Source organism: Zonotrichia albicollis, chromosome 3, assembly GCF_047830755.1.
Source record: "Zonotrichia albicollis isolate bZonAlb1 chromosome 3, bZonAlb1.hap1, whole genome shotgun sequence".
Taxonomy (NCBI): Eukaryota; Metazoa; Chordata; class Aves; order Passeriformes; family Passerellidae; genus Zonotrichia; species Zonotrichia albicollis.
Genome location: NC_133821.1, coordinates 58,097,896 through 58,111,663, shown reverse-complemented (window position 1 = coordinate 58,111,663; position 13,768 = coordinate 58,097,896). Strand labels below are relative to the sequence as shown.

At 36.2% G+C, this 13,768-nt stretch overlaps 1 protein-coding gene across 10 annotated transcripts in view; it reads right to left on the bottom strand.

Annotated features, from left to right (window-relative positions):
* Positions 1-13,768, bottom strand: part of WDR64 (WD repeat domain 64) — a 73,716-nt gene that overhangs the window by 17,955 nt on the left and 41,993 nt on the right. For all 10 annotated transcript variants that reach the window (XR_012579583.1, XR_012579584.1, XM_074537554.1 and 7 more), the window contains exons 13-21: positions 13,345-13,471; positions 11,183-11,331; positions 10,038-10,161; positions 8,547-8,716; positions 6,606-6,782; positions 5,553-5,683; positions 4,173-4,250; positions 2,772-2,862; positions 1,162-1,300 (exon numbers count right to left, since the gene is read on the bottom strand). Coding sequence is in view for 8 of the 10 variants with exons in the window: in XM_074537554.1 (XP_074393655.1) it covers positions 1,162-1,300; positions 2,772-2,862; positions 4,173-4,250; positions 5,553-5,683; positions 6,606-6,782; positions 8,547-8,716; positions 10,038-10,161; positions 11,183-11,331; positions 13,345-13,471 (1,186 nt within the window). In the remaining 2 variants the exon portion in view is untranslated. The remainder of the gene's footprint in view (positions 1-1,161; positions 1,301-2,771; positions 2,863-4,172; positions 4,251-5,552; positions 5,684-6,605; positions 6,783-8,546; positions 8,717-10,037; positions 10,162-11,182; positions 11,332-13,344; positions 13,472-13,768) is intronic.

Sequence of the window (13,768 nt, the reverse complement as noted above, 5' to 3'; positions counted from 1 at the left end):
GGCATTACTCTAAAAACATTAGAGGCATAGATAAAGATAAATGAAAAGAAATGGGAACAATCTTCATTATCTTATCTAAACCAGCCAGAACTGTTGCTCAGTGATGTAGGGGAAACTTAATTAGAAGAGAGCCATTTTAAAGGATTTTACAGATTTTACAGGAACTGCAAGCACAAGTGAGAGTGGAGGAGGAGTGCAGGACATCAGGACAGTGGTCATCAGGGCAGCTACCAGGCAGATGTGCAGCCTCTGCATGAGGCTTCTAGAGATAACAATGAATTCAGCAATAAAATTTAATAATGACATGACACAACACTTCTGGAATCATAGATTTCTACACTTATTTCTCCAATTGAAAACTTTTGCTAGAGGCAAGGGGATGATCACAGAGACCCATTCTGAGCTTCTGCTGTGACTTTTCCAGAGCTGGAGATGCTGGCAGGACCTTCATAGACATTCAGTGGACACAAGACATAGCATGAGTGTCTATTTAACTGGGCAACAAGGCTTAGGAATATTCTAGTTTTAGGGCATGCTTTTCCCCCCAAATAAATTGATCTTAAGTCCATATGGCAGATGATCAAATTTCTTATTATTGGGAAATTCTGCTTTTCAGCAGAGGATTTCTAAGGGATTCAGAAGAATCTAGAGGATTTATTTCTTGCAAATTCACCAACTCATTTCCACAGCTTTAACTCAGGCTCTCTCTTGATTATGATTTTTTTAAGGACAGACACCATAATGAAGAATTTTCTTTCAAAAATTTCACCTAGTTTCACAGCTTTTGCCTTTGAGCCCATTTATTGATGCTTGACTCAAGTTGGCTCTTGCTATATTATTTCAATAATTCATTGCTTGAATATTTATGTAGAAGAAAAGTGTGTATAGTTGACATTCCCAAACTCTGAAAGTGTTATCATGTCAATTTGGAGAAAAAAGGCAATTAAAGTCTTGCATATCCTGCATCTTGGCCTGGCTTTTGGGAAATAATTGCAAGTTAGGAGGGAGAAGAAGATGATGAGATCTATCATCCACATACCAAAAATATCCCAATTGCTCTAAACAGTGTTTGCCAGAGAAACTGACAAACTCGTTTTCTATAATAATCTGGGCAGAACTCATGGATCAACATCAAAAAGAATGAAAAACATTTTTCTGTACCTGTTTTTATTTCAGTATTAATTTCATCATTTTTTTCAGTATTAATTTCATCACTCTTTTCAGTATTAATTTCATCATTTTTTTCAGTATTAATTTCATCACTTTTTTCAGTATTAATTTCATCACTTTCCACATTTTTCTAAAAGAAACGAATAAAATATAAGAGAATTAGGAAGTGGAATTTGGATGTAACTACAGAACAGTTCACTGGTTGAAATTATTATAAGAACTTATGTTTTTAGTTTGATTATTCAAATATTCCTCCAATTTCCACTGAGTGTAAAGAAGAAACACTTTTTTGAAGAGAATCAACAGGTGAACAAATCAAAACCAAAATTAATGGGAATTAAGGAGCATGTTAAATGTCAATTTGGCTCAATAGCCCTAATTTCTCAAGACAAGGAATATCAGTCACTTGTGAATGTAACCAAGATCTCTTTGAGAATGTCATTCAGAACATGCATATAGTCTTGTTACTGCATTGAGCAAAAATTAACAAAGTTTAAAAACACATTTATGCATATATAAACATTTACTCATGTCTGCATTTTCAGTAAGAGAATTTTCAGAAATCCTCATTTGTGCCTTGCTACAGGCTTCTGAGGATCTCCAAGGCTGACAGTAATCAGCATACTGACCTCAGAAATTGCCAAGTCAAATAAGGCAGGGAAAACTCTGCGGCCTCGAGTGTTTGAGGTATGTCAGAAAGAGGACAAGCCACTTAAATCTCATCCTACACATTTATGTGTAAGGCTTAATGTATGTGACTTCCAGGGATTTTTTTAAAGACTGAAAATCACTTTCCGTTTGTTATTCTAATGCACAGTGTATTGGATACTTTAGTTTGTAGATGGCAATTAAGTCAGAGTTTGCTTGGGAACCCATCCAAGTGCCATGTTCTGCTGAAACAACATGCTGGTAAGAATCTGAGAGGCAGCAGGATTTTCCTCTTTTTGCCTACTTAATTTTTATTGCTCTGCAAGTATGGCATGTCCTTCTGGCATAGAAAGGCAAAAAAATGTCACAAAACCCATAACGCTATCCTTAGCAAAGACATAAAAAATACGCAGATTGAGACACTGATACAGTGACGGTAAAAAAAAAAAAAAAAAGAGATACTTTCATTTGAAAGAATGTATCCAAGCAAGTGTGGCTGCAATGTTGAAGTGGTTCTGCTATTATTCAATGTTATTCAAGTACTTCATGATTTGTCTATTTTACCTTCCCCCCTGAATCCTTGTATACCCCCATTTGAAAGTCAGAATTGCTACTGATAAGTATCTGTCAAACACTTTGATAGTTAGCTATTCCATGTGTCACAGAGCCAGCTGACTAACAAAGGATTCTTAATGCATGCACTGTGACAGTCAGTTTACAAAACTAAAAAAAGCTTTGTTAATTATTCATAATTATTCATAATTCTTAATTATTATTTTCTTCATAACTTGTTCCTAATTCATCATTCTAAATTCTTTAATATTCTTGATTTTAGTTTTGCGGATGGTGTTAGGGAGTTATTTTAGTAAGTTGCAGTATTTTAAAATCAAAACCAAAAAGAAATCAGAAATTTGTTTTGAATGCTACCAAATCCATCAAACCAGCATACCTACCTCATGTAGGTCTGAAGAACTTTCCTTGTGCTCTGCAATGGCACCGGCATCACTCCTCACAGAATGAGCAGAGGACATGGAAATTCTTTTCCTGTGTGAAAGAAAGTATTGAAGATCACTGATATTCTTGAAAATACTATTTGATACCTGGAAATCAACATCACCCAGCATTAAAAAGCATAATAAAATAGTACTTAAACTGATTAGACTAATTAGACTAAGGCTTATTGGTTTTAAATATTTTTCTAAGTAACTAGGCAATATTTGCATATTACACAGCCAGCCTCTCCTGGCAGGAGTTTTGAGCTAATGGAATCCATAGTAATTGAAAAGTAACATTGGTATTCATCCTTAGGGCACAAAAGGGAAAAATTAACTGCCTGCCAATGGCTTTTTCCCTTTCATTTTACACAGTACTTACTCTGCAAATAGTTTTCAATTAATCAAAAAAACTTATTTTAAAAGTGTTATGAAAACTCTCAATAATGCAGTTTTGTGGAAGAAAATAATGAAAAAAATGGATGTGATCTGCAATGGTTTTGTTTCTGAGTCATGAAAAATTCTGACTGTGTTAATAAGTGATTCTTTCCACATAACACACTAGCGTCACTGCTGCTCTGCTTTTGGCAAGAGTATCTGAATAACTGGGAGAGTTAGAAACTATGCAGCTGATATCAAGTTGCATAAGCTTCTTGAAGATTTTAAAGCAACATAAGGCCATAAAGCAGCTTTATGGTTCATAAGAGCAAAAAAGCTGTCAAATTGCTAAAAACTTAAAGCTGCATAGATATTTAAACCATACTCAATCCTTTTGGCTACCACTGCCTTTGCATATCCATGGGAAGACAAGTGTTTCTGAAGTGAGGTACAGGTGCAATGCCTTTCTTTCAAAATGAGCATATTTAGCTAAAATTCTGTTTTTATTCAATACTATCAATCTATGGAAGCTTCTAACTTGTTTTAAGAGGAATCTTGTGGCTACACACTTTGATGTGCTTGCCTCTTTGCTGAGAGTGCCTAAAAGCAGGAGGATTTTATCAGGTTTAAAATAAAGAAAAAGTCTGCTGCCCTGCCACAAAATAGAGATAAAAGAAGCTATGGTACACTGGAAAACTGATACTGGGCAAAAGCTACCTTCTGTTGAATTCTTCAACATAACTGAGACTTATGAGACCGTTTAGAGAAAAAGGGGAGAGCTGAGTGGAAAAAATAACATATTGTATTTTTTGACACACATTATGAAAGTTTAAGACTTGGAAAATTAATTAACAGTATAGACTTGAATTGATTAATTACAAATAAAATCGTAATTGAAATAATCTATTTTGGAGAAACATTGCATCATTTTTATACAACAAAATACCAAATTACTGTGCCAAGGAAGATAAAATGCACAGTTACCTGGAAGAGGAAACACTACGTACAAGGAATAATATGGCATTGACTCCAGAGCCCTCATTGTCTTCAGCAGTTATACGCCTGAAAACAAAGATATTTGTACAGAATATATCAGATAGGTTGTATATTTTCCCAGAAAATGTTTCACATTTAACTTGTAATTAAAATAAAATTAAAATTTTAATTTCCCAGAATGCATGCCACCTAAAGTTGTAGACAGTTTTTCAGAATCAGTTAATCAGTTATGATGGTTTAATGTCAGTGGGCAAGACATACAGAATGTGCCTGTCACAGGAAAAACAGGTACCTGATGGAATGATGAAAATTTCATTCAGCCAAGTATTTTCTTGAAGATGAATTTTTAAGAGGAAAGTGAAGTAACTTAACTAAGTTAATGTTAGTAATGTACCTTTTTCCTGGCACTCAAACAGTGATGTGAATCCTGGGTAAAGTACTCTACTAACATTCACCTTCCTGTCTTCCATGCATTAATATGAATTGGCTGCCTCATATATGCGGAAGCAAATATAAAGAAAGAGCCACTTCTGAATCATCTGAACTGCAGTAAAGTTTTGATTATTTTTCATGGTACAGAAAACTTGTCTCGCTTTCTCACAAACTTGCCAATTTTGCTCATGAAGGATGAAGTGAAACTTGGGTAGGATAGTTAAATATTGACTTTGTATGGTCCTAAAAGACATGTATTCCTTCACTAACACAGGAATACTGCTATGCTGCTCCACTCAGTCTAACTTGACATATTGCCATTGTTCAGCTTACTGATGTAGCAGCTTAATGGGGATAAGAATATCTGGAACCATCCTGTGATCACTCTTTGTAACTTTCTCTGAAAGATCTTTACTCTCAAACCTCCAAAATCACATCAGGTTTCTCCTCATTGAATGTGACTTCTAGTCTTGTAGGTATGGACAGTGATTGAGATATTGATAATGTAAATTGAGATACTGATAATGATAATGTAGAACATCTGCAATTATCATCTGAAGTAGCATTAGTTCCAAATGTCCTCCCAAACACAAAACTTCCAAAGTAAGGATGTCAGTAGCAGCCTCTAGTCCATGACTAGAGTGATTTACATAGTGAGAGCTTCCTTCAATGGCAGTGCTGAGTTATATTAAAACATTATTTTTAGTTACATCATCCCTTTCCCAAGTGACCCTCCTGATCACTTCTCCTACCTGCAATGTCAGGACTAGCTAGCAAAGTAATTTGAACTGGGATGGAGGAGGGCCCACATAAATTGCTACTTTAATTCCTGCTTGTAAATCACCCTTTATATTTGGGCATATTGGAATTTCTAGTATGCCATTGAAAAGTTTGTGTGACATACTGGAGATCAAAAGGCATGAAAGTAGTACTTACAGGCATGTCACAGAGGCAGATTCAAAATCCCACAAATTTATTTCACCATTTGCACTTCCTGTAACTATTGATCTGCCTCCTTCCCCTTGTAAAACATCAAAACACTTAATATCCACAGAAGATAAAAAAGTCTACAAAAAAGATTAAAAGAAAAAAATGAGTAGGAGTAAGAGTAGGACACCATAGACAGTGAAATATTTTAACTGGTAATAGAAAAAATGCCTAAATTGACAATGTCTACAACAACTGCATATGGGATGCTATTTTAATACTATTGTATTTAAACTATATAGAAGCACCAGAGGAAAGAGGAAGTGAAAGTATTGGGAGACTCCCTGCTGCAGAGGACAGGAGCCTCCAACCTGACCTGCTTATTACAGCACAGTTGCAATTTGAACATTTAAAAACAAGTGTAAGGGCTGAAGATTAATCATGAATAGGTATCTGTGGAGATATTCTAATCAAGTTAAAGGAACAAGTCATTGAACAGAGATATAATGACCTTTCCATGAACACCATCCACACCTGTTACAAAGTTAGTGAAATTTTACAAGACAGAACTTAAGTCTTGTGGACTACTCAAGTTAAATTGAAACACAAATTTGCCATTTTATTTTATTGAAGCAGTAAGAGGAGAAAATGGAATCACTCAGCTTGATCTGACCGTGCCACTACTACTAAAGGTCAGCCTAGCTATAGGAGGAAAGACATGCCATTTCTAGAGGTGTTTATGTGAGACCCTCAACTTACTATATTGTACAGGAATGTGAAGTTTATGTCCAGAGAAACTCCTTAATTATGGTGATAACCATGCAATGGACTTCTAGGAAGAGATAGCCCTTAGAAACATGATTTATTCTGCGCATTTATTTCAGTATACTGAAAAGTTTGGAATCACAGAATCATAGAACGTGTAAGGTTGTAAGGGACCACAGTGAAGAATAATTATTTGGTTATTGTCCTGTGGCTAAAACATGAAATACTTGTGAGCACTGTAAACATTTTACTTTCTAATCTTCTGTAAATGTTGTGAAACTTTGAAGTGTTTCTCACCTCTTTATCATTTCTCATGGAACTGGTGTTACATAGAAGCCGAATGTCTGGAAAAAAATATTGTGTTTCTAAGAGGGAAGGCTTCAGTGACAGATACACAACTGGATTCCTTTGTGGAAATGGTATTATCTCAGGAAGCATCCACGTGACATAAAGATCTCTTTGAGCTGAGTCACCCTATTAAAATAACCAACTTAATGAAAGAGGAAGGAAAGAATTTCTCTATTCATAATTATAGTAAGTGTGTATGAAAAGCTTGTTTTCTTTGACAAATTACAAAAACTGTTACAGGTATTAACTAGCATATGCCTAAACTGCAAACTGAGGCTTCATCTAGACATATTCCAGCTCCCCCTAAATTACCTGCTGTTAAATTAGAAGCTGTGCAGCTGTGGAATTCAGAGCTATTGATTTTACTCATTTTAACTACCTCTTTAAAGTAAGTTGTCTCCTTAGTTTTAGGTGCTTATTTATCAAACATTGTTACTCTCCATTTCATATCTACCAAAACATCCAGCAAAAGTGACGGTTGTTGCAGTTGTCTGAGAAGAGAAGCTACAGCTCAGCTAAAGCCCTGAGTCTCTGATCCCTCCCCATCGTGCCTAGAGGCATTGATACTTTTCCAACTATAACAGATTCACTCCAGTATCTAGTTCCTGCTCTAACATTGACATTTCTGTCCATTTTGAGAAGTGTTACTGAAATCAGCTCCTTAGGTTTGCTACTGTTTTCATAGATGTCTTGAGCTGCAGAATGAAGTCATAATTAAGATTTTAGTAAATCTTATGCTATTGAGTTATTCAAACAAGAAATACCTTTAGGAAAGGACTAAAAATTGAGAGATCTGTAGTTGAGTCCTGCAAAGGATCAACTGTTTTAGGCTGCTACTCACATTTACCTTGCTAACTACTATATTTAAAGACTTTAAAAAAAGCTAATAATAAAACAACCTGTATTTCTCATTGTCACAGAAATGTTTGTGGAAAAATGTAGTTCTGCAAGTATGTGAAACAGTATTAATCTACTTAGCTTCGTAAAGACTTGGAGGAGATTCAACTCCTCACCAATCTGTTTGTCAAGGGATACATTTACATCATTTACACTTAATGGATTGTTAAATCATTTCAGTAATAAGACTGAGGAGCAGAGTAAGTAATGTGATGGAGTATTTCAAAACAGTCAGAACAACAGAAGAAAACCCTGTGTAAAGCAGCTTTTCCTTAGCAGGCTCAAAAGAATATATTATTTATGGAGATGAGAGCCTGTATATTTCTTTTTACTCTCAAATATATCATCTGTCTAAACTCATATTTTCTACCTTGCACACAGCTGCTTTAAAGTTTCAGAATTTTGTTCTAAGTTTAAAATTCCAATTTGAGGAATGTAATTTCACAGAAATAAGGTTTGTCTGAGAAGTTAAACCATAATTATTCTAAGCTGTGAATGCATCCTGTTAGTTTTAGCTGAAAGGAACACAGAGTAGATGCTCAAAATCAAGCCAAGCAAGTCAATCTGATGTATTACTGCCTTGTTTCTTGGTATCAGCTCCTAAGAATCCAGTGTCTTAATCTATTAATTTAAAAAAAAAGTATACTTTCATCAAAATATCATCTTAAGAAGCTCTTTATCTGTAGTAACAACAGTAATATTTTAAAGCTGCTACCTCAAAGGATCTGCAACTATTGAAACCTCAATCACAAATGAAAAAGCAAACTCGAGGAAAAAAATTATGAGAATGCTGGAAACCAGTGATGGACTAACAAACATTTTAGCACTAGACAGAAGGGCAAAAAGCTAAGTTGATTACATTGAAAAAATAGATTGTTCCTTGACAGTTTCTATAAGTTTATCTACTAATTAATAAAAAAGTCCTATTTTACCTCAGAAATGAGGGGCTACCTAATGAAATTAGTGGGGAAAAAGGAAGCATATTTCAAAAACCTGAATGATTTTTATCTTCCCTCTCTGTTCCAAAACAATAACTGCATGTTGACCCTCATCAGCCTTCAGATATACTATCTTCAGCACACGATGCTCATCATCACTGTCTTGTGTTAAAGGCAAGCCTTTAACTTCTTGTCCGCTTTCAAACTCCCAGATTTTCACTGTTCCTACACAGAGATGACAAAAATGTAGAAAAGGGAATGAACTTTAAGCAATAAACTGTGCTGCAAATCCAGAATCTTAAATAAGACCAAACAGGGAAAAGAGAAAGAAAGAGAAAATCCAATTTGATATCTAGAGCTAGGTCACTGGTCTTTCAAAAATTGTAACTGTGTGTTTCTTAGCAAAGCAGCTGTAGGGCCAAACAAACTTAACAGAAAACATCACTACCCTCTCAATTTTTCCATCTTTTATTCCATGTCTATTTTTTTGTGCAGCCCAGGAGAAAAGATCTCTGCTTATCTTACTTCTTACAGTTTCTGAATAACATTATCAGAGAGCAGAGTGTGGACTATCTGGCAGAAGACTTTGGGCTCTGAGTGACAGCAATGAGCAGAGGGACCTGATTGATGGATTTACCCCAGAGAGCTACTGGGGAGAAGGAGCTACAGAGTTTTCTTAAGTAAAGCAATTAGTTACATGTGACTTTTCTTTTGTAAGACTTGACAACATTCACCTTCTGTAGTGGTCTTAAGATCCATAAAGGGTGTAGTCTCTGTTTCCAGGTAGAAACAAAAAATATTAGCCAATATGTTGTGTGGGAAAGGCCATCATTTTGTCTTCATGTGAGGTAGCATTCATAAGTGTCACATGTTTTAGAAATTCAGGTGTGTCTTCTTGAACATTTTTATGTAAGAAGAATTATTCTGTCATGTTAACAGATTATAAAATTATTAAAGCTTCCTGCACAATTCGATGTGCACTTGTGTATTGGAGAGGTCTGGTCACATTACCTAAAACTCACGCGCCCTAATAACAGACATGAAAAATATAGAAAACATCTCAATCTATCTATATCTGTCTGTCTGTCTGTCTGTCTATCTATCTATCTATCTATCTATCTATCTATCTATCCAATCTTCTAGTGTTCAATGACTTCCAACACTGTAAAATTGATCTTAGAGACTAGAAAATTTAAAAACCACCATTCTTCATCTGCAGCCATTTAGTTATACATCTAGGTCCTAAGTATTACAATTTTTCAGACTAAGAGCTTTGAAGACAGTCTTTCAAAGAATAATAGGCTAAAAAAGAACCAGAGCCCAAGCAGTCCAAAATCATGTTTCTGTGAATCACCTATCAAAGAGAACCCAACCAAGATCCACTCTGCCCTTCTACAGACTGACAGCTGTGCAATCAAAATTAATTCTGTCACTGAGACAGTCAAGGCAAAGAGTTTTGTCTGCTAATGTAATATGCCATTAAAAAAAAAGGTAATAAAAAGTAGTAAAGGTAAAAAAAAAAGTAGTAATTATTTAATTGCTTTACCATCACATGCCCCAGTAGCAAGATAAACCCCATTTCTTTCAATGGCTGCACAGGTCACCTCAGTATTCAGCCCATGTGCATCTTCTATTTGATATATTTGAGATCCTGTTTCTAGGTCCCAGACCTAAAAAAATAATATTAGTTATTTTTAATACATCCTCTAAAAGTGGTCACACAATGTGTTCTACTGTAATAGGAGAAAGCATGGCCAATAGCAAAATTTTTTACTGAAACACCAGTGTATTTTCCCTGAAAATGTCCCTCTCTCTGGGGAAGCCACTCAGGCAGGGGGAGGCTCTATTTTTCATGTATGCTCTGATAAAGATCCTTGTTAAGTGAGATAGACTGATATTAAATATAAAGTGTTTTTACAGTTTGAAAGAAAAGAAATTTAACTAGAAAGAATTGAGTTATAGTTTCTGTGCAGAATATACAAATGAGGTTTTCCATAAACATTTGGTCCAAAAGCACTGAAACAACTATCTCTGATCATTATTGAATCCTTTTGGAAATTTAAGCAACACCTTTTAATGAAATACCAGTACGAAATTTGGTCTCTGTAGTGGGATGGCTCAGATGCAACTGGATTTGTCAAGTAGCTACTGATTTCATATGTACTGGAATCTGATTTTCTGTAGCACCAAGTGCTCCAAATTATCCTGTGATTGTAATAGTGTTGTAGCCATTGTGGTCTAAGGAAGGCAGGGTTTACAGTGACAAATAACATCTTTGGAGAGAGTATAAACTGAACAAACCATCACACAAGCCTTTCTCCACAGAAATGCCATGCACCACCAACTGACCCAATAAACAGATCCTACCTCTCCCTACAGATTTTGCCATCTAATGTACCAACAGCTGGTGAAAACTACATGTACTCAGTACCTCTTGTGATTATTGTTGAAATGTATTGTAGATTATTGTCGATTACTATATATTATTGTATTTATGTTAAAAAGAAAAGCTGAATCTTCTGAACCCAAATGGGCTCCATGACTACCACTTCTTTGGACCCCAAAAATAGCCACAAAAACAACACTTTGAAAAAAAATATTAGTAACTTATCAAATTTCCTGATAACTTACTCTGAATACAAAGGCTGAGACTTCTATTTTTCAGTATAAAGGGTGAAAACTTACACTCACCTTTAGTATTGACTCAGTGCAAATGCTGAGAATCTGGTGAAAAGTCCTGTTGTAAAGCAGAGCATTGAGGCTCTTCTCATGTGTCTGAGGCAACTCTTTTGAATCTTGTGTCACATTAGCTAGGGGATAAATATCAACGACATCTGAACCTGCACAAGGTGAGAGAAGTGAGAATACATACATTTTGAGCATAATTTTCCTGGAAACTAAAAAGAATTCATGTAAACCATTGGGTTCACACAAGTTCTTCTGAAGAGAATACAGAATATTGTCTGGTTTTTTGAGAACACGTTCTCTGACGCAGAAAACATTCTTACACTGTCCCCAAAAAGTACCAGTCAAACAATAGCCAAGTATTTACCAGTCTTACACAGTCCTCTGCCCACTTGTGATGAGATTGACATCCTGACTGCAAATTAGTAGAAGCCATAAATCCTCTAGTTGCAGAGTTGGTTGACATGAAATGGAATGAACCCAAATACATAAAATTCTAACTTGGAGATCTGTCTCTCAAATAAATTCTGGTTTCTGCTTTCTTAGAGATAAAGCAATTCTATCTGCAGGCAATGATGATGTCTTTCCAGTACCTTCCCTACACAGCACTGCAGTTCTGAATGGTGTTTTCCAAACACCTCCCAGTGCTCTCAGATCAGGGGTTGCAAAGGCAGAGGCAGACAGGGACAATAAGACAAAAGAAAGGACAAGGTCTGCACAGTGCTCTGAAGCCAGAGTGCATATGCAGTTTCCCACTGCAGCTCCAGTATCCCTGCCCTGGTATCCCAGTGGATCTACCAGCAGAGGAGCAGCAGTGAGTCCAGAGCAAAGGAGGAAATTGCCTATTCCTTGGCATAAATCCAGCTCCGGAGGTCAGCAGCTTAGAAACAGGCACAGAAGGAAAGCTATGGCAATACTCAAATGAAGCATGAAGGGGAGCTGTGATTTATGAATGTCAGTGAATTACTAAGCGAAAATCTCCTCTGTGAAGCCAGGTACATAGCAATGAGAATGAATTCACTCACATACAGCCCAGTCTTTTGCCCTCTTCAGGGGCAAGGAAACATTGACTTAGGCTTTTAATGAAATCATTAACACAGTCTAGGACCAGACTTTTACAAATATTTAGGCACTTATAGAACCATTGTTTATAAGGGCAAATTACCTCATTTTGTCAAGGAGTGACCGGTATAAATTCCTGACATTGCTAAGCCTTGACAATCTCACAAGCATAAATTTGAAATGAAGACATTATCTGTATCCTTTAGTGATTAAAAAATTCAGTAGACAACATCAGGTCACTGAAAACAAAATGTTTCACATTCGACTTCTCAGATCTGACAAGCTTTGCAAGCTTTGTGCCTTGTTCCTAATCCAAGGACAGAAAAAGCTGTCTCCAAAGACAATTACCTTATTTTCCTGGTACATGTCAGGTCTCTAAAGCCTCAGAACATGTTCAAAGTTGTCTTTTCAAAGCTGCATCTCAGGGGCAGACAAACTGCACTGATTTCAAGAGTCTCTGCCTTAGATATAAAAAGCTAACATCCTTAGTGACAAATGCAAAGCTCTGGTCCCTCAGAGGTGTCAGACTCCTGGCTACAAAGCCAGGACACACAGCCCAGAAACTCCAGGTTGAGTTCCCACAATATTTTATTCCTAATCAGTTGGGCAGTGTGTCTGTTGACACCTCAGGTTGTAGGGCTGTTTTTAGCCACAGAATTAAATAAGGAGTTTGAATATACTTGGGAGGGCTCCACAGAGATTGAATGCTGCTGTTTTCATCTCTGAACAGGAGGCAGGTCTCACAGGAATAGTTCGGAGGAGATCCATAACTTAACAGCTTTCAAGAAATTACAAGTCTACATAACAATCTGTGTAGTTTAATTTTGCTGTGGGAAGCTCACCTTGCCTTCAGAGAAGCCTTTCTCATTTCCTTTGGTTCCTGCTGTTAATTCCCATGCTGCATATTTTCATGCCATTTTCAGTATTGAAATTGAATATATAACCCACTTTAAGACAGCCTTAATGTGCAATTCCCTTGTCTCCCAGTATTCTGTATATTCTCATATACCTTACTGCTGTACTCAACTTCAGCTGTATTTAATCATAAAGAAAATTGGATTCTAAGAGTTGGGGCATGCTCTCGCACACCAACTGCAATAACATACCTGTGAAAAGCAGGCCATGGTCATTGTCAAATGCCATGGGAAAGGAATTCATCTCTTCTGGAGTTCTGTGAGCTTCATAGAAGACCTGCAGTGGTGAAAGAGTCTGTATATCCCACACTCTAAACACCTAGAGGAGGAGAGAGATGAGAAAATCTAGTGCTGTATCCTGACTGGATTTTCAACTCTTTTGTTTCTAGCACATTAATATTATAGCCTCCAATGAAATTTAATTGTTAAAAATGGTACATCCCAAAATAAGCAAGAAAAATAGCAAAGGTATCTTTATACCCATTTTACTAAGGATAAAATGCACAGAAAGGCTGAATTTTGTAGTCTTCACCTGAGAAGTCCACAGCAGAACCAGATCTCCTAAAAAACTGATTCTACTCCTTAATGACAAGATGTCTCCATTGTGTGCCATACT